The sequence below is a fragment of the Diadema setosum genome, chromosome 22 (genome assembly GCF_964275005.1).
Source record: "Diadema setosum chromosome 22, eeDiaSeto1, whole genome shotgun sequence".
Classification (NCBI taxonomy): domain Eukaryota; kingdom Metazoa; phylum Echinodermata; class Echinoidea; order Diadematoida; family Diadematidae; genus Diadema; species Diadema setosum.
The window spans coordinates 8151523-8177780 of NC_092706.1; the positions used below are offsets into that span (position 1 = coordinate 8151523).

The 26258-nt window shown below is 41.0% G+C and overlaps 1 protein-coding gene across 1 annotated transcript in view; it reads left to right on the forward strand.

Moving 5' to 3' along the window:
* Positions 1-26258, forward strand: part of LOC140245596 (uncharacterized) — a 68723-nt gene that overhangs the window by 31108 nt on the left and 11357 nt on the right. The window contains exons 5-16 of the mRNA XM_072325160.1: positions 5841-6065; positions 10980-15629; positions 16392-16882; positions 17631-17759; positions 18425-18476; positions 19982-20058; positions 21258-21381; positions 22698-22775; positions 23416-23513; positions 23877-24027; positions 24702-24842; positions 25592-25702. Coding sequence (XP_072181261.1) covers positions 5988-6065; positions 10980-15629; positions 16392-16882; positions 17631-17759; positions 18425-18476; positions 19982-20058; positions 21258-21381; positions 22698-22775; positions 23416-23513; positions 23877-24027; positions 24702-24842; positions 25592-25702 — 6180 coding nt within the window. The 5' untranslated portion in view covers positions 5841-5987. The remainder of the gene's footprint in view (positions 1-5840; positions 6066-10979; positions 15630-16391; positions 16883-17630; positions 17760-18424; positions 18477-19981; positions 20059-21257; positions 21382-22697; positions 22776-23415; positions 23514-23876; positions 24028-24701; positions 24843-25591; positions 25703-26258) is intronic.

The following is a 26258-nucleotide window of genomic DNA, read 5'->3' on the forward strand; positions in this document are numbered from 1 at the left end:
CTCTCTGTTTGCAGGGCTATACATTCGCCTCTCATCTGTTGTTTATTTTGTTAGGAGTGCAAATAGTTGAGTTTACCTCTGAATGAGTTTGATTAGGATGTGGAAACTCTGTTTCTTCTAGAATTTCAGACATTGTTGAGTTGGCGTGGCTTCATAGAATCATTGCCATGAACTAGAGGTTCTATTATGAGTGGCACCTATTGATACAAATCCCTTTTCATGCTTGTGTTGTTGATGCTCTGGACAACACATCGGTGCTTACCATGTCGGTGATGAAATAGAGACCTCTTTTCGTTATAAAACTTTGCAAGTGATTGGTGCATTTCACTTGCAGGCCTTTCTCAACCGAATCCAAAGGACTGCTGTGCAGTTCTGCTGCCAATTTTGAATGATATCACTGCACTGGTTCATTGGGCCTGCCTCCCTGATTTGATTCCACCGTACTGGCCGAGTTATTTCTGGTTGCCACTGCATAGCATCTTACTCTTATTCTCTTGTTCTTATCCCTGGTGCTTTTGTGATATGGATAGCAGGTAGTTTGATGCTGAATCCACCATACATCGTCTGGCAAACTTTCTCCTGTCAGAGCCATAGGAGCTGAAACAGGAACTCGGAAGCTTTGAAATTTAAGATACCATCAGCATCCTGTGTATACATAACTGAGTTGCCAGTGGAGCTGGATGTTAATGCTTAAAGGAGACCTCCGGATAATATTCAGATTTTTACATTTGAACAACTATAAATTAGTTATACAGAGGACAGAGTTTCAGAATTTGTGATGATTGGGATGAAAAATGAGAATATTTCCAAAATTTAGAACAAATTGCAATGAACAATGATGATGACATGGCAGAGTCACCATAAGAATGCATGAGTTGGGGCTCAAGGAAGCAGAACAAAAGAAGAAGGCATGCATAGATTATACACAGGTGAACTGGCAAGCAAGCGGTATTGTAATGGAATTACACTGCTACATTTCTGAAATATGTGAACCTCCTACACAATGTATGTCATCATCCTTGTTCAGTGTAATTTGTTTAAGGTTTTTCAAAGTATTGTTTCTCTGCTCAAGAACCACAGTAAATTCCACAAATCTATACATGGAGTTGTCGATTTATGTACTACATGATGTGAAATTATGAAAATCGTCTGGAATATCCCTTTAATACTCTACCTGTTCCAAGTACCTGGTATGGTAGGGGTCCAACCCACCGACCGGGTCCATAACGACCGACCGCGCATTATAATGGCATTGCGCGTACAGAAAGAAAATGTAAGCATGGGACTACGCGCAACAGTGTTCGATTCTTCTCTGGGCTACGCTACCGAGTAAAATGTGGCGAAAACAACTAAGTATTCCCTCTAAATTACTGAAATTTAGCAAAATCGAATAAGGTTTATCGTGTAACTACATAACTAGGCCTACCTTTGCTGACTCGTTGTTAGATGTAGAGTATCCTTCCGTAATAAATTTGACGATTCTGACCGCAAAATTGTCACCGCCGCTTGTACGATCGTGCACACACGTTACACATACACATGACATAAACATTTTGTCGCCCGCTACGACCGTACGAGTTGATGCAGAAACGAGAAATGAATGTGAAAAAACAAACCGATTCATCTAATTTATTTCAATTACGATGAAAAGTTTCCTAATGAAAATCAAGTCAAATTCATCAAACAGTCCTTCAAAAGTAATATCGAAGGATTCAAAATATATATTCAAATATTATTGGGGAAAAAAATTACGACTAGAAAAAAACAGCAGCTTGTCGAAAAAACGCGTTTAAGTACGCTTTATATGTATTGTCAATAGAGGGCGGGGTGGTCGGTCGATATGAGCCCGGCAACTGAGTGCGGAAAAAATGACACCCCAGGCGTTCGAAGCCGCCATCTAGAGCGCGTACCTCAGATCGCATTTTTAGTGCGCGCTTGTGAATCCGGAGTATTTTCTTTACACATGAGTAAAATTTCAGGCAAATTGTAAGATTTTTCACGTTTCTATTGATAGAAAAACGTTAGGTGTCCGATATTATGAACACCCAACCATACATTGTATACTCATTCCATCCTGTCTTGCCTGGATGTTGATACTGTAAACATACCCCACATCAAACATAGATCGTCTACCCTGCTATCCAGTAAAACTTCTACCTATGTCCCTGTCGAGCTGTCATTACCCGGTATGACTTTGGAAGGGTATAAATGTGTTACCTGTATTTTTTTCATGACCATTGCTTGGTTTTTGTTATTCTTTGATAGTGTTTCCTGCTCACAGATAATTTATTGCATGTACATGTAAAAGTGGATATTTTTCGCACAGCCTATTTTTCGCACTCGGCCAGGTCAGAAGAGTTTCGCGTATCGGTAGTATTTATTCCGTGGAATCAAGACATTAAAGGTATTAGCCCACATTTGTAAACCTGCAGCAATTGGTCTCATAGTTAGCTTGGAGTTTGGGTATGATTGCAGTAACACCTGTGCAAAATTTCGTTCCAATTAGTCCATTACTTTCATAAAAATAAATGAAAATGCACCGTATGCATGCGTATAAAAACGCTCGCTAGCTCCGGTCCACTCACATACTACATGCATGCGATACATGTGTAAGTTAATGTGCGTAGCTAGCCCGCGCTCGTAATTTGATTTTGGGTTGGGTTGACCCGGTTTGAAAATTGATTTTAAAACAATGATTTTCTCTCTTTTATCGAATGGTATAGACAAAGAGCAACAGGTGAGGTATGTTACTGTTATAACTTGTACTTGAAGTCATATTGGACCTGTTTTATGCAGTTTTGATTTTCGTGGGTTTGCAAATGTGGGCTAGTGCCTTTATACAAGTAATTGTTGGAACATGTGGCAAGCAAAAATATTTGCCTACTTTTATTTTGGCGCTAGTTTCAGGTTGCATGTTATGTGCGAAAATTTCAACACCGAAAATTTCCTGTCGTACGCGATGTTTACCTGGGGGAATTTAAGAATGGTATAAACAGCATATTTATCGGGCAAATATAGTATTTCCCCTTTTAAGTTTCTTTTTTTTGGGGGGGGGGGATGGGGGCAGGGTAGAAGCTAGGAAAAGTTGAGGCAAAAGGATTCTGTTTTATATACTCTATAATTACTGGGATTGGAAAAAAAAACAAAGTGTTGGGTAGGCATACAGAGTTGAATCTGTTTTAAGCCATATAGCTGCCACAGTTTTTTTTTTTTTTTTTTTTTTTTTTTTTTTGGGGGGGGAGTATTTTTTTAATATTAAGTCTTTTTTTCTTCTTTTGTCACCATAAAGGATCGAGGGAACATCCATATCAATGCAACCACCACTCTTCACGCCTTGTTTAGATTCAGAGCGGTTGAGGATGCTCTCCTGGGAATGGATGATTTTTTTTTTTTTTTCATTTATCATGGAAGAGTCATTTTGTTTCGTGCTGTTTTTCTTAAGAAAAAAGATTTCTATCTCTTGGTTGTAGCTTTTTGAGTCAACTCAAAAGGGCTTTCACAAAGTGGATCAGTGTAAAAGCATTTTCTATACATGAAGCTCTAAATTCACACTTTTGTATGCCTGTATTCAACTTTGAAAAAATTGTCATTCAGTGTATACAGGTTCTGAGGAGTAGGATCACTTAATTCAGCTGAAGTTCTTGTAATATTGTAGCAACTACCTTCAGGCAACTTCTTCAACTAACGATTGTGACCAAACATTCTCCATCTTGGAATACAGCCTGTCACTGTTCTGTATAATATTATGCTGCTGAATGGTTTTGTTTGGTAGTGTATATGAAATACTATGTATTCTGATTAAATCTTACTGTACCACATAGTAATAGGCTGGCAAGAGAACTCTGTTACCTTCATGCAAAGTTTTAAAATGGGCTAAACTGGAGGTCTTCAATTTGAGACCCCGTTTACAGTGCGAGGCTCGGCCGCGGCCAAACCCGCCTTCATTTCAGTGTAAATGCGCAAAAGGCCAAATGCGGGGCCAAAATTGGCCGCGCATTTGGCCACGCTCTAGAGGTGGTCTCGGCCGCGGCAGAACCGCGGCAGAACTGCGGCCGAACCGCGGCCGATCCGCGGCCGAACCGCGGTCGAGCCCGGCTTTTTCTCAGTGTAAACGCAAACTGGGCCAAATGCTTGGCCAATTTTAGTCTGGCTTCCAAACCCTCTGCCCGTATTATTTCGCTATTCAGGATATTAACCCCCTCAACGTTGAAAACTAGTATAGTTTAAGGTGGTTTTGTCCTGCAAAGTATTTTTCCTTCGGCAAAGGCCTTTGCCCGAATGGTGACTTCGTCCAGGGAGGTGGAAGACTTCCACCTCCCTGCTTCGTCGCCACGGAATCCAGTTGGCAAAGGGTCTGAAAACCAGACTACATATACCAAGTTGCGTTTGTTTACAAGCAGAGCGCCACTATGACATAATATTGAAAGGTTTGAATTAAAAGCGGGGCCGAGCCCGGCAGTGTAAACGGACAAAATTGCGGGGCTTGGCCCCGCAATTGAGGCTGGGCTCGGCCGCGGCTCAGCCCAGCCCCTCCACTGTAAACGGGGTATTATACACTGTATGTCTTTAGTGCTAACTGTTGTAGGCCTATAGATTAAAAGAAAATGTCACAATGTCCAGGAGGTTATGATGATATCGTGCCATCTGTGATATCTCATAATTCAAATAATTGGAGTATTCACCCCAGTCTCCAACATAATGCTGGGATTCTCATTTCAAAAAAAAAAACAAAAAAAAAATCAACAACAACAACAACAAAAACATTTGGCAGTGTGCCATTTCCTTCAATTGTTTTCCCCAGTGGTTGATAGCAAGAAATCTGATACTGATGGGCATTTTGTCAGTCTTCTAAATGAGACAACCCCCCTGTTCAAACGCAAGCCAGTTTGTACCAAAACTTGATAAAGAACAACGTTTAAAGAATCATTGTATAGCTGACAGACCTTTCAGATGCGTAATGTCAACCATTCTGGAAAACGTTGTATAGTGGTCTATGCACAGTTTTCCCACTGCGCATGTTGTTATGGTCATGACGTCGCTGCTCGTGAGAGGAATAGGGTCACCTTTTGCGCGCACTCACATTAAGCCCTACCCAACTACTGTAAAACATATATTCGCGGCACAAAATTTTTGCGAATTGGAGCCAACGGCCTTTTTCGTGGCATGAAATTTTTGCAAATTGCCACTGGCGTTGAATTCACATAGTGTTGATAAGAAGTTTCGCATGCATTTTAATTTCGCGAAGCTTGGCGCTCGCGAAATTCATGAAATTAAAATGCACACGAACATTTCTGGTTTTACAGTATACCGTTCTGTAGTTGCCATACAACTGCACGTTCAGATGGATATATGGACATGATGGAATGCTGATTCATTATTGAGTTCTAGTACGAAACAATGCTCTGAACATTAAATACGTCATTTTGTTACACATTGTTTCGTTATGTACATTAATGTAAATACGTCATTTCGTCATCATACATATGTCATTTCGTTAGCATTCAGATGTATTAAATTCATCGTATAGAGTACAAGTGTACATTTTTTATGGCGTACTGTTTTGGTATAATTTTTTTTTTTTTGCATCTGAACACCCTGAATGATAGCACCGGAACTGTTCAATGAAGTCTTTGTTAGTTGTATCAGATGTTGAATTTGATGTTGAATCTGATGTTGAATCTAATGTTGGTAGTCTGCACACAGAGTCATTTGGATACCATACTCCCATACTACTGTATGGGAATGTGCTTCACTGTGTCAATGTAATGATGAAGGTACTTAAAGCTTGAGGTCAAAAGGTCAACGGGTTAAACAATGTTCAACATTATCTCCCAATTCAGGTTGATCAAACCCCCGAATGAAGGGTGCTCTTGGCTGACCTTGCAGTATCACCGTATCTAATGGCCTGGAACTTCCTTGCTAGTGACTTCTCTCTCTGTGCTTGTTGACGCTGCTGAACCCAAGGAAAGGACTCTGTGTGGCCCAGCATGGAACCCTTCAGGATCATCCCCACCAGACGGCGGCTGAGGAGCAGCAAAAGAGTGCAGGAGGCCAGTGAAAAGAAGGTGAGGATATGTGTGGAAAGGTCAAGGGGTCATAGTTCAAAGTCCATTGTAATTTGATCACACAGTTGATCATTTGCAGCCTTTTCTTCAGCAGAGCTGACTGTATAGTGTGTATGTATGTGATCCTTCCTTTGGTGCATACAACACATTTAAATTGGCCACTGCAAACTTGTTTGCATTTGTCAAGCTGAAAATCATGCTATTGCCCATGCAATCCTGTGGCTGCATTTGAGACAATTTCTCCTTACGATGAAATGATGTGCCGGTATTGGATGAACATGCATACAATGTACTGTAAGTATAGAGTGTGTGCAGCCATAGCTTAGTTCAAGTCGAGCAAGAGCAGCCAGCTGGTTGGTCAATATATTGTGATACATGTAGATGAATCACAGATTATCGAGTAGGGATCCAATTTGTCAGTGTATTGATGTTGTGTACAAAGTATTATACAGTGTACCTCTTATGTTTACTTTAATACCGTACTGTTGACATGCTCTTGAGTTTCACAGAGCTGATGAAGATTCACCATTATTCTTACACAAGCACGCACAATTTGTCATCCATGATCACTCAGACTCATAGGCCTGAATTCACGAAGGTGGTACAAATGAAACCATGGTTTAAACCATGGACAAAAACCATGGAGCGCCACATGTCGCACAGAATATTTCGTTATACGAAATCAGTCATTTCGTCGATGAAATGATTATTTTGTGACGAAATGACAACATTTTGTAACTAAATGAACATTTCTTCCACGAAATGATAATTCCGTTAACGAAATGACCAATTTCGTAACGAAATATTCCGTGTGACACTTGGCGCTCCATGGTTTTTGTCCATGGTTTAAACCATGGTTTCATTTGTACCACCTTCGTGAATTCGGGCCATACTGTGGCCCATTACAACATAGATTGGAATGGTTTGTCTGAATTACGGGAACTTTCTGTAGTCTGTAGATGTTGGCATGGTCAGTGAACTTTGCATCCTCAGTCATGTTCGTCCATCATGTTGAAAAGTGCACATTATATATGAAATGCAGTCTTGGGCTAAGAAAGTCGGTATACTGTAACATGTCAGTAAGACAATATTTTTTTTTTCCCCCTCCAGAAATGCGATGGGCTTGTGGAAATGTGTGCTGGACCCATCAGGGTTGACCAATTAGCTTTAACCCTATCTTACCAAATTGACCCCCCTCAACGCGCAAAGATTTTGCCGCGCCATTTCATGACTTTTGTCATTGAAGTCTCCCGCATATTTTGACACCAAATTTGCGACGTCCGGGTACACTGTTTTGAAGTTACACGTACATTGTATGATTGTATGTTATGTTTTGCATAAAGTGCATTATGTCAACCCGGAAAACAGCTCAAATTCGTGATACTGTGTGCAAATCCAATGCAAATTGTGTTTTTTTTTTTAAATTGATATGAATTAGAATATTTTAACTTTTAATCATTGAAATTAATTAATTATAATGTGGATAAGCTTGAAAAAGTGCCTGCAACAAATTTTGGCCCAAAACAATATCTAGAAAATAAAGGTAAAAACAATAAAATACATAACAAATTAAAACAATAAAAAACCAAATGAAATTAATTCTTATTGTGATTTTTTTGCAAGAAAATTGTTCGATGTGTCTTGAGGAATTCTGTCAACAACAAAATCTAGCAATCCTTCGGCATTTTTAACGGGAGTTATAGGCAAAAATTATGATTTCATGCATAAATTTGCATAGTTCACTAAGATAGACAATCAATATTTTTCTATTGTATGACCATGATGTAGCATCTTGTAGTTGATATCCGTCTCTATGTTCAGGCAAAATTTTGCAGCAATCGCGCCATCGGCAGCCGAGATCTGAAATTGAAACCCCCCCCCCTAAAAAACCTGGTCTTACACTTGTTCTAAATAGCCCAGTTAGAATAGGGTTAAACCTCAAAGAGATGGTTGTTCATGCCGTCATATTTTCCTATTAGTATTTCATAGATCTCACAATAAGAGCCATTTTACTGTGTAGCAAATGGGTAATACCATTTTTGACAGAAATTGAATAACTCTGACTTCATTTGATGGTGCATATTTTAAATATCACAGTTTGACATATTTTGCATGATATCCACAGTAAATTCAAGCACATTCAAAGTTTCAAGTGATTTGAAGTGCCATGGTCATTACGCTGTACATTGTACACAAAATGAAGTGCTTAGGGTTTAGATATCTCTGCAAAATTTGGCAATGCTCTAGTAATCCTCCAAATTGGCAAATGCCACCTATTTGAACCTCAATGAAAATAGTATGTTTTTATACCTCCTTTTTATGCCTCGCCTCACAGTGTGTTTTTAGGTCCTCCGTCTATCAGTAAATCTGTTTGCCTGTCTGCTTGTATGGATTTATTCTTCCCCATAGCAGAGACTCAAACCCCAAGCACCTTCTGATTTGGAGATTCTCCCGCCTGATACCCCTAGCAAACGGGAGACTCCAACTTGATGTGCGCGAAGCGCACAACACGAGCACAATGTTCCTTGTGCTCTAGGGTTCTACAGTAGATGCTCTCTCGTGCTATCTAAGGCTTATTTTTCAACATACAATGAAATTAAGTAAGAAATTATGTCAAGCGTGAGATTCTGCAAAAATGGGATTTCGGCGGGAGATCTCCCGTCGAAAGCAGGAGAGTTGGAGTCTCTGCCATAGACTTATTTAGCCGATTTGAGAAAGTTGTTTTGGAGAGTTCAACAAGAAGCCCAGGTATACATACTACATTTGTACATCAGGTGCAGAGCGCACAGATTGATCTGGTAAAAATTTCTTGGTCAAAAGCCAAAGTTCACCTGCATAGGGTGTTTTCCAACCTGAACTTCAGCTAGAAATGTCCAGTGGCTGTTTATAGTGGGAAGGATAGAAATGATATGTATGCAGTAATTTGCATGAAGTTACAGGGGTGAAAAAAAAATCAATTTTTAATCCATCTCAATTTTAATCCATCAATGGTATTTGCTGAAAAATTCCAGAAGGGCTGTAATGTGGTGTGATTGATCTATTGTAATGATATGAGATATACAAATGTATCTTCCCAATATTATGGTGGATGGTTGCAGGTCAATCCTCCAAGTTGTAGTGACCCAGTCAGAACCATGTATTTTACATGCAAATGCATGTGTGCAATGAAGGGCCATACTTTTGTTTCACTGTAGTAATTTTGCAACAGGAGATGAAGTCGCCCCACATGACATATTTTGTAGCACACTGCAGTTGAATTTCCGTGGGGTTTTTGTTTTGCTTTGTTTTTGTCACGCCCGTGTAGCGGAAGCAAGGCATACATTGTACAGTTGTAGGTGTCACTTGTCCGTCATCGTTGTCATCATCGTTTGCATCGTCGACAATTTGATGTACTCTCCCTAACTTTTCACAGCTTTTAGCTACATGTTTGACCTTCAAACTTACAATCCAGCCTGTACATAACCTAAAAATACTGGTCGAGTTTGAATATGGATACAGTCCGACAAGGTCAAAGATCAACAGGTCAATGAACTTACACAAGCACTGTACCCGGTACTCACAGTATTGTTGTGTACTCGCAATAACTTTCCACAGATTTGAGCTACTGTATGACCAATAAACTTGCACGTCGGGTACATTTACACTGTCAATTGTTAAAATGTCAATGAACTTTCCCAGATATGTGCTGTGCTCACAGTATTGTGGTATACTCTCTATAGATTTCCACAGATTTGAACTGTGACCACCAAACTCACACCACAGGAACATTTCCTGAAGATGCTGGTCAAGTTTGAATATGGGTGAATTCCAACAAGTTAAAAGGTCAAATGATCAATGAACTTTACCTGATAAGCGTTGTACACATAGTATTTTGGTGTACTCCCAACTTTCCACAGCTTTCAGCTGTGACCACTGAACTCACAGCAATATTGTACAGATGCCAGTCAAGTTCAAATATGGGTGAGGTCTGACAAGGTCAAAGGTCAAAAGATCAATGAACGTACAATGTGCATATTGAAAAACACTATAATCACAAATTGCCATACCAAAATTATATGCAGGCGAGACATCGCTTGACGTTTGCCTTGTTTTGTTTTCTTGTCCGTATCATACAATCTTGGTCATTTTAGTGCCTTCATTGACTGGATATCAATAAACAGAAAAGTTGAATGATATGATGTCTTCAGAATGGATTTTCTGGAACAAATTAGCAGGACCTCAATAGACAAAGTTTATCTTTGGGAAAGATGGACATTTTTGTGGTACATGTACCTACGTCATGATCATCTTAAATGTAACACCAAGACTGCTATTTTCAAGATGCCTTAAATTACATTTACAAGAGTACAATACTTATATTACACTACAATGACTGTGAACATTTCCAAATTAGTAAACATCCTAGTGTGCTTTTAAACCTAATTTGACAAAACATGTTTCACATTTTCTCACAAGGAAAGTTGTTTTTAAAACAACTTTCCTTTTTATCTGGAGCGATTATGATAGAGGAGCGATTATGATAGATAAACAGTATGATTTCACTGGTTGCAACTTTCATGTCTTACGACTTCCAAACACCCTTGCATAAGTTGACCTCGCTCAAGTTGAAAAATGGGATACGTCCAAAAAAAAAAAAAAATGGATATAAATCTGTGTTGATTTTGTTGTGTTAGTCAAAATTCGCATACGAAAGTCATTCGTACCCATCCCTTTGGATTAAACTTGGGTGAGGTTGACTGTACACAAAGGTTGGTCAAATTTTATTTCTATGACAGTGTTTTCATTAGCATGCTACAGACCTTATATTTTTGTTGTCTTAAGAATTAACTCACATTTTTATGTGTGCCTTGATAGTAGATTCAAGGCTGTCCCACAGTGTATTGAGTATAGTATTTATTTTATGACATCTTGCAGGATGAACTCGACATTCATGGAACTACTGCCAAGGTGCCCACCCCTCACCCAGACCCATCTACGTTGGCAAAGGAGATGGAAGAGTTTGAAAAGCTGATGCTCTTGGACTCGTCTAATACCTCTGCTCCTGATGTTGCCCAGCCGACCGAACAACCAACGGAAAAGGCCAAGGAGGATCCAACCAAACAAGCAGCAAGCACACCCAATTTGCCACCAAAGCCAGAAGAGGAACCTACCCCTGCTTCAGAACCGTACGAACCTGATGAGCCCACAAACCCTACTGATGAAGAGTATGTGCCAGAGAAACCAACCACGCCCGATGACCAAGATGAACGGGATGAGCAGCCTTCTCCTTCAGATGTGCAAACTAAAAACTTTGAACCCTATGACCCTGATCAGCCTACCGAGGAAGATGTGGAAATCGAACCTCATGGAGAAGAAACAGTGCCATCAGAAGAAAAGGTAGAATTACCTGAAGTTGAAGCAGATATGCCTCAGCTTCTAGTGGACTCAGAGAGGGAGGAAATTGTTAATCCTGAAAATCTGCACAATCATGTAGACAAAGACTCTGAAAGCGTCACAAAAACAGATAACAGTGCCGCTGATAAACCCGAACAACCAACAGGTCGTAAAGGGGAAAACAAATCGGAACAGGAGAATCTCTTTCCAGAGTTGTGGCTGCGCAAGAAGGAGAAGAAGAAAAAACATTCCCATTCAAGCAAGCACAAAAAGCCCTTGGTTGAGTGGCGTATTGGAGTGCTACGCAAGGACTATGTGAGGACAGACTTAACCAAGTTTCCTGTGGACGAGAATTTGATGGCGACAACCAAGCACAAGTGGAATGATGAGAGTGAGGTTGAGCACCTGAAAGAATGCTTGACGGACACTTTGGAACACATGGCGGAAAGCAATATCACTGTTATGCCTCTCATAAACGGACCAAACGATACCCGGTGTGATGCATCGGAAGAGAGCGAAGAAAGAAGAAAAAATAGTGAACTTGAAAAAATGGATGTTTTGTCAGTCATATCAAACTCTGACTCGAAGGATGTATGTGATCGTGATACAATTAACAAGGAGCTAAAGTGCGTGGATGATGATGCTGGAGAACCCACAAGCGAAGAAAGGACAGTTTTGCCATTGAAGAACACTGAGGGCGAAGTCAAAGCCAATTCGCCTGAGAAAAGGGAAGTTGCTAGTGATTCTTTAGCAAGTGAGGAAGATGGTGTGAAACATGAAAGGACAAGTATATCAAAAGAGACCAATAATGAGCCTGCTCTACATGAAAGACCCAGAGATGGGACAACGGATGAGGTACAAGAAGAGATAAATAACCAGGAGTTGGATGAGGCAGAGAAAATGATCCAAATAAATCATACTGTACCTGAAGAGAAAAAGCCAGAATGTGTCAAAGAAGCCAAAGACAGTGGGAAGAAGAATGAAGCTGCAGCTAACAAATCATGTAGAGAAAGTAGTGAGGAAAAGTCAAAAGTGGAGGAGGAAATGAAGGAGACGAAAGAAAATGAGGAGCGAACCAGTAGAATGAGTACGAGGCAGTCAAGGAGGAGAACAAAAGATGAGACAGAAGAAAAGAAAGAGAAGGAGGAATCTGTTGCAAAGATTGAAAAACGGGATGAGGAGTCGAGTAGGAGGCGGTCGAGACGTGGAAGAAATCGAGATGATTCCGATGACGAGAGGAAGGAGGATTCCAGAGATTCCAGGAGAAGGAGCAGCAGCAGGGAGAGACGAAGGTATGACGACCGATACGACCGATATGACCGGGAGAGTCGCCGGTCTAGAAGAAGTGACCGCAGGAGCAGAGAGAGATCAGAAGAGCGTAGACATCGGGATGATGACCGCAGACATGACAGGAATGATTCACGGGAGAGAGAGAAGGAAGAGCGGAGGTACTCCCGAAGAGGAAGGAGTGAGACTGATTCAAAGAGCGTTGATAAGGCAACAGAAAAGGAGGAGTCAAAAAAGAAGACTGACAAAGAGAGGAATGTCAAAGCAGAGAAAGAAAACACAGATGTCAAAAATGCTGAGTCTACTGAAGATAATCCCAGAAACAATACCCTGGGGAAAAAGGACCAAAGTGCTAAGCCAGATCCGTCCAACAAAGCTTCTGCCAGAACACCAATCAAATTCAATTTCACGTCCCGTGCCGTCAGGCGGACAACACGTAGCTCCAGCAAGGCCAAAGGAGGTGTGTTTGGTGATGAGGAAGAGGAAGAGAGTGAAAAGCCACTGTCAGACTTGAGGGATGTATGTGGGGAGAGAGAAGAGGAAACTGTGGATCTTGTGGAAGAGCAAACTGGCAGGCGTACTCGTAGCAAAGGCAAGGAGGAGAGTATGAGGGCAGAAGTCCGAGAGTCAAGACAAAAGAGCAGTTCCCCATCTACTCCTGACCCTCAAGCACTGTCTGCTGCAAACACCTTACGCACCAGATCAACGAAAAATAGTCTGGCAGCAGACTTCACATTGAAAAAGGACATTAGAAAGGAAGCTCCTGAATCAGAATCAGACAGTGGGGCTGAGTTCAGTTTGCTAGGCTTGGGAGACGAAGCTCCCAAGTTGTACCCTGAGACCATCCTGGATAGTCAGTTAGAGATGGAACTTCTTGCCAATGCCTTCTGCTCAACAGACACTGAAGCTGATATGGACATTGATAAGGCAAATGAGAAACTAGCCAAAGAGGGGGAGGAGGCGAAAGAACATGAGTCTGCTGCACAATTAGAATTGACTGCTCCACAACTAGAATTGCCTGTAGACAGTGTTGAAACACTACCAGACAAGGAAGACAAACCTTCACACGAAGATGCTGCTGGTGAGGCTGAGCCAGATTCTGCCCACCTACCTTCCAGCAACAGTGAGCAAATGAGTATCGTAGTTGACACTCCTCCAGAAGTCAGAGAGGAGGAATCAAAGCTAAGTGGTAGTGAAAGTGGGGCTGACCCTGAGAGAAAATTGGACCCAGTCATTACTGCAGAAGCTCAACCTGAAAAGGAACTGCACAGTGTCCCCCAAGCGGACACCCCACATGAGAGTGAAGATCGATCCCAAGACGACGGTAGCCCTGTTGCCACAGCAGTGCCAAGAATTAAGATTGAGGATGTTAATCCAGAAGAAGTCGAGCATGGGCAACAGACTGGAGAATTTCCAGTGGCTTCCGGAGATCTAGGTGATGCCGCAACTGTAGAGACAAGTGATGCGCCACTGGCTGCTGTCAAAGAACAAAGTCAATCACTAGCAGCTGAGGAAGAGACATCAACAATGGATGGTGATCAACCAGAGGATTCTCCAGAGACCCATTCATTGGAAGTATTGGCTGAAACATGTCCTGAAAAAGGAACAATACTTGAAACTACAGATCAAGAAGCAAATCAAATTGATCAGACAGAGTCTGTTGTGAGTTTGATGTCACCTCCAGAAGTACCTCCCCCAGGAAAAACAGCTGAGGACCACATTGTGCAGGTCCCGATGAACGTGTCACTCGACCCACTGCAGGAAAGGACTGCAGAATCTGTGCTCGTATCTGGCAGTGAAGAGCCTCACAGCAAGACTGACAACATTCCACCTTCAGAACAGGTGGTAACCACTGACATGCCCATAATGGATGACACCTCTTCTCATGTTGATGCTCAGTCTAGTGTAGTTAGTAAGCTAAGTTCTAGCGAATCTGATCCAACACCAGGTGCAAACACAAACAGTACTAATGAACCAAGCGCTCCATCTGCTGTAGAAACCATCCAATCAGAAAGAAGAAGCTCCAGGCGAAAAAGGAGTAGGTGGGGAGAAGAAGCAAAGGAGGAGGATGAGAATACTGCTCTTGACACTGAAACTGTGCAGGAGACCCACCCAACAGAGCAAAGCACAATTGAAGTCCCGAGTTCCTGTGAAAGCCAGTCTGATGAGGATAATCGTGTAGGTGGAGATGTTACTGTGTGCTCCAACACTGCCGAAGCTGGTGAAAATGAACCATCTGTGAGCAAAGACAATGCAGAGTCAAATTTTCCAGGACAGGCTGAGTTGCAGATTCCTGCAGAATCCTTCGCAAATGATGCCGTGGACAAGGAGTTGTTGAATGAAGGTGTAGTGAAACGCAAGAGGAAGTCGAGGTGGGATCCAGTAGTAGTGCCAGCTGCAGCGGGTGAGGTGGAGACAGTTGTGGTAGGACAAGATGTACAGGTAGACCCCGTCAAAGCGGTAGAAAACCTTCTGACAGCAAACCAGAGAACTGATGATGAATCCCCAGCATCCGGTGACCAATGGGATTCAGTAGATCCACCCCCTGATAGAACTTTGCTGGACACTGCTTCTGATGGGGGAGGCACTCCAGTTGCGGACGAGAGGGACTTTGCTCCGGGATCTCTCGATGTGGAGCTGTCCTGCTCTCCGTCAAAGCGAGTGAAAGTGGAAGTGGGCCAGTGCCAGAGCGATGCGGCAGAAAGTGGTGGTCCAGGGCCACTGGAGATTGCAGCCGCTGGCGACAGCCATAGTGGACTGGTATACACGGACATCCAGCAACAGGATCGTCTCCCTATTGTAGAGACTGAGGGATTCATCAAGTCACAGGTTGCCATGACGTATGCAGGTGGAGACAACCAGTTCAGTGTTGGTGCTGTTCATGTGACGTCTGAACTCATTGAGGCAAGTTCAACAGCTTTTATTCTCTGATCAGAATGTGGCAGTACCTCATGTGGATATTTGTTCACTCTTTAGGTAGAATTATTTTTGTCATTCTTGCAGTTGATTTATGCATTGTTTCATGTATGTAAATCTGAAGTATACAGTCACATCTGTTTTGTGTGAAGTGATTCTAAGGGGATCCCTCTGTAGACCACAATAGGATTATAAACTGTAAAAAAAAGGAACGTTTGCATACATTTGAATTTTGCGAATTTTGCAAGAGCTAATATTTACCAAATTAAAATGTCTGCGAAAGTTCTTGTTTACACTATATGCATTGAATGCCAGTAAAAATTTAAAAAATCTTATGCCACGAAAAAAGGGCGCCAGTTTCAATTTGGGAAGATTTCATGCTGGCAAAATATCTTGCTTTACAATATAAATACTTAAAGCAAACTAAGTATCTATTCTGACTGTGACAATATGGTATGAACAGGTCAAGAAGAAATATTGCATTTTACTTATACACATATTGTAAAATGTAGAAATTAAGCAATTTCTTAGAAATAAGGTATTATTAAGAACTAGTTCGCAATAAAAGACTTATTTTTTGCTTTTTTTTTGTTGCTTTTGTTTCTTATGTCAGAATCATTGTTAAAACATGAGAGATAATATGCAGGGATAGTATTATGGTAACATTTCTGAAAAATTTGATTGCATTGAACTTGATAAAAAGTGTGATTCATGAGGTAATTATCTCGAAAATTTTGGTCTGAACAATAGGAAATCATGGAGAAGCTGGAAACTGACAAGAAACAAGACGTATCTTCCAGGGAAGAGGACTCGAACGCCACCAAAGAGGAACCTGTTCCCCTTGAAGAGGAAGTCGGTGAGGAGTCGATGGAGGAGGGCGAGATCGAGAAGGAGATGAATGAGGTGAAGGAGGAAGAGGAGAAATGGGATGACAGCAGCGGCAAGGAGCAGGGAGAGATTGTGGACAACGAGGAGGAGGAGGTGGATGTGGCCAAGGAAAAGTATGGCTTGCGGGAGCGCCACTCCCGGCGTTCCAGCCTGGACAAGGAGAACATCCCGAGAGGCGGGGAGCACTGGGAGCGGGACCGGAAGCGGGAGGAGCGCGACCGAGCCAAGGAGGAGCCCCCGAGGGAGAGCCGGGAGGAGCGCCGGAGGAAGCTCTACGAGGAGTGGGGCATCGTCGACAGGAGCAAAATCCCACCCTTCACTGAGTTGGAGGAAAACAACTACCTGACTGAGAGGTGGGCCACTGCATCCTTCGGTCAATTCATTTGTCCCATCTACATGTCTTTCTGTCTAATGACCCATTGAGTCTATCAAATTTTGATTAGATAATTTATCAAATTGGCACCTCTAAAATCTACGTCATATCCCACATCAGAGAAAGATTAGATATAACTGGCTGGATTCATTAACTCTGCACAAAATCAGGAAACAAAAAATGCCACAATTTTTTTTTTGCCAATTAGAGAGAGAAATCAGAATTTTAATCTTCTCAAATGTCTTGTCAATTTGACGGAAGCTGCTACAAGGAGAATTATTGAAAATCTTGTGAAAATTCTGTGACTTCCCCCCCCCCCCTCCATAAAAAAAAAAGTTATTTTAGCAGAAAAAGAGGAGGAGTTTTTATTCTCCTAATGAATTATGAACAGTAAATGGTGAAAATTATTCTTAAAACAGGTAAAATCCAGACTCCAGAAATATGGTTTCTGGGACTTTAATGATAAAGCCAAGGGACTTGATAAATCAAAGGATGGTGAAACCAAAGCAAGGTAGCATTACGATCAAGGCATGCGATTGCTTCTTCAGAGGCTTTGTGCAAATAGAGCATCACGTGTTAATAGAAAATGAAATATGTAAGCATGTTGGTCCCTGATCCTAGTGCTGTATCTTGATTAAGGAGTGCTAGACCAGCCCACTGTAATCTTTGACTGGAGGGAGGGCATGGGAATATCTTGATTATGTATTGTGATATGCTTTTTGCGGTAGGCGGCGGTCCAAGGCGGGCAAGGAAGCCCGGAGAATGGTGTGCTGCTGTACTACATCCAGGGAGGAAAGAAGGGAAGGAATTACGCCCTGTGGAGAAGACTGCCTCAACCGAATCCTCATGATAGAGTGGTAGGTACATCATTTAGTGGATTTCCAGCTTTATGGACACATATTTCTCTTTGCATCCTTTACTTTGATTGAAAATGACACATCGACCGCTATGTATTATGTTCGTATTCCTATTAATGTATGTATCCAAGCTGGACATTCTGTATTATTATATTTTGTTATATATCATGTATTTTCCATAGAGAAATACGAAAATAAAATTGAAATTGAAATTGAAATTGAAACATATCAGTGTGTCCACTCCATGCTCTACTTAAAGGTTTATTGTGTTATGTGCAACAGAGCTGGTGGCACTTGATACGGGCACAGGAGTGGCTGTACAGGTATACTGGGGTGGTTAAAATATTACCAAATGAGGGAATATGTGATGGACATCGGTGTGGATAGGTAAGGACTGGTTAAATTTGAATTGTGTCCAGGGAATGATGTGTTACAGATAAGGTATATGTTTGTTAGTCAAGTTCATTCATAAAAATGAACCTTTAATATATCCTCAGTATAAAATTAATGTGAAGTGATCACATTGTATATACATTAGTTTGAAATCTCCTTCCTCTCCTTGAATGTTTCCAGTACTTGGAAGTTACAAAAATTGTCATGAAGGAGCAAAATATTTCGGCCTTTGGCACGTTTACCTACTGTTATTTTCATGTCCATATTTTCAGTGGTTCCCGATGCCCTTGTGGGGATTATTGTACCAACAAACGCTTTCAGAAGGTAAGTTTGATGTTGGTAACTTTTTCACAAAATGTCTCTTTCTTCAAATCGTCTACGAGTCATGGAGTGTGGTGTGGATTCAGTTTTTACATTTTATTTGGAGTATGAATAGATGTCTACCAGTTGCACATATTATTTTTTTTTTTACTAGTTCGCTGACTAGAAGGAGGTCTAATGTGTGGTTCTTTTGTTTTTAGTTCATTTAAAGATTTGAGTTTGGGTGAATTTGGTTGCTGGTATCTGGACCAGAACAATGCAGAAATTTGAATTTATTTTGTATGTAAATCAGCCTCTTCCTTGTGAGAAACTGTCTCTCCAAAATGGTGTAAACAGTTTCTGTAAATGTATTACGATTCATGAAAAGAAGTTTCTTTTCTCCCATCCCAGTACGTAATGAACCATTTCATTCATCACCTGTTTTCTCCAATTTAGGCCCTTAGGCAGGAATTCTCGTAGATGCTGCTAGGTAGGGTAAGCTCTGTGGTTGTTAGGGGCAACTTTCGTGAACAAAGAAGCATCCATAGAATTTGAATGTATTACCAAAACAGTGTGTTGGCTGGGTTAGGGAAGACTGTTGGCTTTACCCTTTTTAAAGGTTGATGAGGTATGCATAAAATTTGTCAACAGCATATTGTGTCTTTTCCTGGAAAGCACTGCCGTTGATGACATGGAATACAATGTAGATCTTTTTTTTTTTTTAAAAATGCAGTATATTCAAGTGCTATGCATGCTTTGTTCATAAAAGTTTGCTCCAACAACCACAAAGCTTGCCCAAAGCTTGCCCTACCTGGCAACAACGAATTGAATTCCTGCCTGAGGAACATCCTAGAAAGAAGCAGGTGAATGAAATGGTTCATGAATAGTCTGTAGGAAAAGAAACAGTCATGAAGTTTAAGACATTAACAGAAGCAGGTCTATTCTGGAGGAATGTTGGGTTACAAGTGCAGTTGGTAAAATGTTTGGCATTCGGGAAACGTAAATAATGTAAGTTCATGAATGTTCAGTTGTTTAGCTATTCAGTTATAAGTTGATTCTTCTGCTCCTGATAGATCCAGTGGACGAGTTTACTAATATATGCAAATATATGGATGTTTCTCCCTTGTGATGTCATAAGAGGCTATTCTGTTAACTTGTACTCCAAATGCACTTTCCAGTTATTGGAATTCAGTTTGCATACATGAGTTGTTGCTATGTTGGCAAACTTTTGCAAGTGTTTAGGTTGTCAGGGAGAACCATTGTCCGAAAAGCATGCATAAAATTTGCATATGGTTAGTAAACTTGTCTATTTGCATGCATTAGTCATTTTGTTGGACAAGCTCTCTGGTTGCCAGGAGCAGCCAGTGATTTATAAGTTGTGCATTCAGTTACAATCCATGTATCTATAAACCAGTCTATTGGCCCACTGTAACCCGGTGAAGTGTAGGAGCCCACAAATGCATGTGAAGTGTTTTCCACGGCAACTGCCTCGTTCATGCGAACATTGACTTTCGTTTTTTGCTCGACAGAGAGAGAACGCGAGGGTTGGAGTCTTTTATGCTGAGGGGAAAGGACATGGACTGAAGGCCAAGGAGGATATCAAAGCGTAAGTAGAGGAGTGGTTTGTCCCCCTGTTTTATCCCTCAGTGTGTCCCCCTGTTTATCCTTGTTGGGACCCCCATGTTTATCCCTTGGAATGTCTCCCCTGTTTATCCTTTGGTGTGTCCCCCTATCTTTCCCTTGATGTGTAGCCCCAGTTTATCTCTGTATTTTCCTTATTTATCCTTTGGTTCCTCCTCCCCCCCCCCCCCCCCCCCCTTTATCCCATGTGCAGCATTTCTGGGATCGCACTCTCACTTGGCTTAATGCTTATAGTAGGTGAAAAAAACAGAATTGATAAAAAGGGTCCAGAGGTAGACTAATGCCATGATGTGTTACCCCTGTTTATCCTATGGTGTGTCCCCCTTGTTTATCTCTTGGGGTGTATCCCTCGGTGTGCACCCCCCCTGCCTATCTCTTGGCGCCCTGTTCTCCTTTGAGGAAAAGAAGTCACAGTGTTGAGTGTCTGCATATAGCTTTCTAGTGTAATATCACTGAATTTCATTAACTTCACATTTTACTTTTGAACGAATAAGCATTTTGAATCGGTGAATGTACATTATACGACACTTAGCTCACTCTTTAACAAATGCAACATCACAAATGATGGGACTTCACACTTGTAAAACTGCTTTTGTAATTTTTTTTTTTTTTAATGCCTCCGACCATACTGTAAAAGTGGTTTCTTTCGCGTACAGAAACTTTCGCGGTTTCCATCGGTGCCGACTTTTTCGCGTGTGTTTAAATTCGCGGTCGGTAATGAGAGCATTGAAACAAGCGATGAGTTCAAAACATTTTCGCGTGATGCTAAATTCGCGGTTCAATCTCAAAGCGTGAAAAGCGCGAAAATAAAACCACCGCGAAAGAAACCACTTTTACAGTAGTCTATACATGTAGGATGTCAGAGGCCTCATTCTCTACTTTGGTGTTTGGCAGAGCAATGATTTGGTGTCTTGTGTTTGGTTATTTGGTTGTTTGTGAACACAAGGTCTCCCTTGCTAGGCATCATGAGGGTGTATATGGTTCCTTGTTTCATTGTGTTTTTTGATGATTTCTGCATCTTTCAATCAATTCAATATTTAAAATTGTAATGATGAAGTATCATCATGGAGGTAATACCTTTCTTCTTCTTTCCACTACAGTATGCTATTGAACTGGGATGTAAATGATTAATTATCACAACTGGAATAATTTATTTCTTTCCAGGAATGAGTTTGTTATGGAATATGTGGGTGAGGTGCTCAACCCATCTGAGTTCAGGCAGCGTGCCAAGAGTTACAGCAAGAACAAGAACCTACACTTCTACTTCATGGCCCTCAAGTCTGATGAGGTGAGTTCATTTTCCTGTACAGTAATAGTGTGCAGACATATTGCAAAAATCTTGCTTTGTAAGGATAGTGCTTTGCTTGTATTTATTCATTTTCAAGGGCATTAGAGAGGCATCAAGATTAAAGTGTGAAATTAGTTTTTGGATGTGATAATGCACTATCAATGAGATGTGGAGATTTTTGTCCCCGCCGAACGAGTTCGAGCAGGGGACTATGAAACGGGCTCCGTACGTGTGTGTGTCTGTCCGTCTGTCTGTCCGTTCGTCCGTCTGTCTGTGCGTCCGTGTGTGATCAAAATGTTCAATTTGCTACTTCTCTGTCATTTATGAGCCAATTTTGATTCTGTTTGCTTTATATGATAGCACTACATGGGAGCTTTGAAACTTCTACACAGAATTACAGTTGTGACCTTTGACCTTGACCTTTGACCTATATTGTACATTTTGCTTCAAAATGCTACTCCTTCGCCATTTCTAACCCGATTTCGATTCCGTTTGCTTTATGTGATGGCACTAAGTAAGGGCTTCAAAACTTCTACACAGAATTTTGACCTTTGACTTCTTTGACCATTGACCTTGATTTTTGACCTATATTGTACATTGGCTACAAAATGCTACTCCTTCGCCATTTCTAACCGGATTTCGATTCCGTTTGCTTTATGTGATGGCACTAGGTGAGGGCTTCAAAACTTCTACACAGAATTTTGATCTTTTGTCTTCTTTGACCTTTGACCTTGATTTTTGACCTATATTGTACATTGGCTACAAAATGCTACTCCTTCGCCATTTCTAACCCAATTTCGATTCCATTTGCTTTATGTGATGGCACTAGGTGAGGGCTTCAAAACTTCTACACAGAATTTTGACCTTTGACTTCTTTGACCTTTGACCTTGATTTTTTACCTATATTGCACATTTTGTTACAAAATGCTATTTCCGGCGGGGACATATATTACGCACCGCGTAATTTCTACTTTTCCTTGTGGGAATCTAGAGCTGTTTCTTTGCTGTTGATGGTGTGTGCTGAAAAGCCACTTTATTTTTATATTGACATGACAAAAAGATGTGAAAGAAATTCAGAAAATGCCCACGGTATTTACCTTTTAAATTCAATAGCAGCAGTGACAAGAAATAAACAAATTTCAGCAAAGTTTGTGTGTAGAGTTGCTATTATGAACATAGAATGATTGAAAATGATGTTATGAATAAAAGATAACGTTTATTGAAGGAAAGAACGCATGTGGAGAATGCTTTTGATTGATGTAACTGCAATGTACTGACATTTTCTTTTTTTTTTTCCTGCCTCTATGTTACATTAGATCATTGATGCCACCGAGAAGGGAAATGTGTCTCGCTTTATGAACCACAGCTGTGATCCAAACTGCGAAACGCAAAAGGTGAGAGAACCGTGTCCACCTGAGAATTTCTTTGTGGTGTTGATAATCTTACTTCTTGTATATTCTGTAGGTGAGATGGGGATGTTGGGGAGCATATTTAAAACTATGAATCTCTTATCATAGAGAGAATGTGATGACTTGAGTCTGAGCAGTGAGAGTGATGAGAAATTAAATATTGAATGAAAGCAAGAGATTATTAAGCAGAGAGGGGAACTCAACATTTCTCTGTGTAATTTGGGATGAGAGAAAAAAATAGTGGTTTGTAATCTTTAATGCCAATTTCCAACCATCTTTGAAGACTTCCGTCCTTCGTCCCACTCAAGTGTATACATCTAAACCGGGAGTTGTGATGTGTGTCATGTCAACCTTTAAAAGGTCTGCAAATGGTCACCGGTGCTCAGACATGGCTGTAAAGACTGGCAATAGTATTCAATTGGCCTTTGCTGGCCTTTCAGTATGCTGTCATCATGGCAGGCTCTCAATTGTTACTGCCAAGTAACATTTCTGTAATTGCTGTTCTGTCAAGCTATTTTTTTTATAATCCATTCTTCTCATGTGGATTTAAAGTGAATAGAGAACCTCTTGATTGAACATATTACTTTTGCTCAACTGGCCTGTGTGTTGACCCTTACTCCTGCAGTGGACAGTGAATGGTCAGCTCAGGGTGGGATTCTTCACCAAGAAGGCGGTCAAGGCTGGAACAGAATTGACATTCGACTACCAGTTTGAAGTCTATGGGTGAGTTCTTAGCATATGTCTCAAATGTTTATTGAGGACAACCGACAAAAGGGACAAAGAAATTTAAAACAGGTCCCACAAGTCAGGAATACATGAAAACATTTCATCCTTTGTAAAATTGGTATAGGAATGTTAAAAACAAATTTATTTTCACCTCTTTCATGAAAATTGAATGATTTACATTTTGGTATGCTTTCAGAGGGTGTGATGGAAATAGAAACTTGCTCCATCCAGATTTGCAAAGGATTTACATAATTGATGATCAGATATATGCCCTATTGAATTCATGATATTAGGTCGTGAAAACCTTGGTAATTGAAATGATAATGTAATGATCAACATTTTTCTCATCTATACTACCAGTCAAGAGGCCCAGAAGTGCCTGTGCGGGTCTGAGAAGTGCAGAGGCGTGATTGGCAAGCAGAAGAAACAACGGGAAGGAAGGGACGCCACGCCCAAGAGGAGGGGGAGCATCGGGGAGAGGCGTCGAAAGGACTCCTTTGAGGACATCACGGTGGGTTGATGTAAAAGTGGACAGCTTGTCACTGCACTTTTGTTTCTCGTCGTATGGATATTGCTGGATTGAGGCCCAGACTTCGTCTCTGTGGACTTGTCATCTTAGAACCAATTAATACGAGACCGGAGTAGCTGATTTTGACTAACTGCTGTGAGAAATGCCAACCTAATCGTTCAGAATAGTATCATAGGAAGTCCACGCCTCAATGACTTCACTTGTAATTCTATAATAAGTATAATGGTTGATCTTTTCTGAATGAATTGGTGAGATTTTGGATCTCTTTCTTATAAACAATGTAGCTTTCCTAAAAACGCTGAAATTCTAGTATGTCAAGTGCAGAACAAAAGCAAAACCCTGTATCACGATAGTGAGATACTCAAAATGCTTTCAAAGCAGTGTTTTAAGATTTAAACATACTCATCCTAATCATCATAGGAATATTTTTACTTTGTGTTCATCAGTTTTAGTTTCCAGGAAATGACGTGACGAAATAAACATGCTTTCTAGAAAACGAAACAAGTGTATATTTGCAGATTAATGAAAATGACTTTATGTTTGCATAGATATATGTCAGTAAAACATCCAGACATTATCAGCAGAAATTGAAGATTGACCTTGAACTTTACCCTTTGACGTTGAACTATACCCTTTGACCTCTGTACCTTATTCAGTTGGAAGATGAGATCCAGCAGATGATTGATGAGCTGGAGGAAGGCGGTCTGCGGTCCAACGACCACACCATCGCCCTGTCCAGGTTCATGGTCCGGGCAGAGCACGCCAAGCAGCGTCTGGCCCTCCTCAAATTGCTCCAGGTTTGGGTCACATCATTTGCTTCTTCGTTTTCATTCTCTTCTCTTTAGATGTTCCTACTGTGTCTATTGATGTAGCGGCGCCAGCTTTCTGTGTTGTGCTGGTTGCCTTCCAAGTTTAAGTTTGTTCACAAGTTATAGCTTCATGGACTGAACAGCTATCAGATTGGTGAAATATGTGCAGGGAAGAAAGTTACAGAGGTTTAAAGATTGGGGGGGGGGGGGGCACCAATAAAGAACAGTTTTAAGGAAGAATTGGCCACCTGTGAACTTGAAAAAGCACATTTCAGGGACCTTATAGTGTTGTCTACAGGCCATTTTCTTTTCTTTTTCTTTCAGAATATGGAGATGTTTCAGGATGAAGTTAATCGTAACTACCCAAGATAGTAAACATTTTATTCTGCAATATATGATGTGCTACTTCAAAGTTGTCTCTATACACAGTTGTTAGGATCTATTGATCAGCATGTAGAGAACTTTGACTGTAAGGGACTGGACATTGTACAAGCCCTTTAAAAGCACAAAGATATGTAGAAGATGTATTATCTGACAATGCTGCTGTAGTTTTTATCAGAATCTTTGCACTGGAAAAAAAAACCAACACTTTTCCATATTTGGGGTTTGGACATCTGGAAATATCATGTGTAATTTGATGCTACTGTGACTGATGGAGTACTGCCTTCGATGTCATGGTAATGTTGAAGGTTGTTTATTCTATTTTATTCCACTGCTGTGAATTCATCTCCCTGCAGGAGACGACAGAACAGACCTACCTCAAGTACTTCCTCACGCACCATGGACTGAGGCTCCTCTGGAGCTGGATGGTGGACCTTGGAGACAATCCAAGGGAACTTCAGATGCAGGTGAGCATTTTGACCTTGACCTCAGCATCCTCTTCACTTTGACCTTCCCCTCTCCATTTCCACCTCCCCCCACTCCACTTCCCTACCTTCCTCACATACATGCATACCTTTTCTGACTTTGCGTATCCCACCACCGAATACACAGTATCCTTACTCAAATATGTTTCCCTTCCCCAAATACGTCATGTATCCATCCCTTGAATACACATGTCATCTCTGAATACATGTATCTTGTTCATGCAGAGAGTCCTTTACCGGAATGCACATTTCCGTTCACCAAATGCACATGTTCCTTTTCCCCACATGTTTTCCCTTCCTTGAATATGTACATTCTTTCCCCGAATACTTGTGTCTTGTTCCTGCATACACATACCCCATCCTGAACACATGTTTCCCTTTCCAGAATACATGTTTCTCATCCACGTATGCTTATCCATTCCTTATATCACACATATCTTTTCCCTGAATGCACACCTCTCTTCAATGAATGCACCTATTTTGTTTCATGAATGCACATGTACATCCTGATAATACACTAAGTGCATGCAGGGAAATT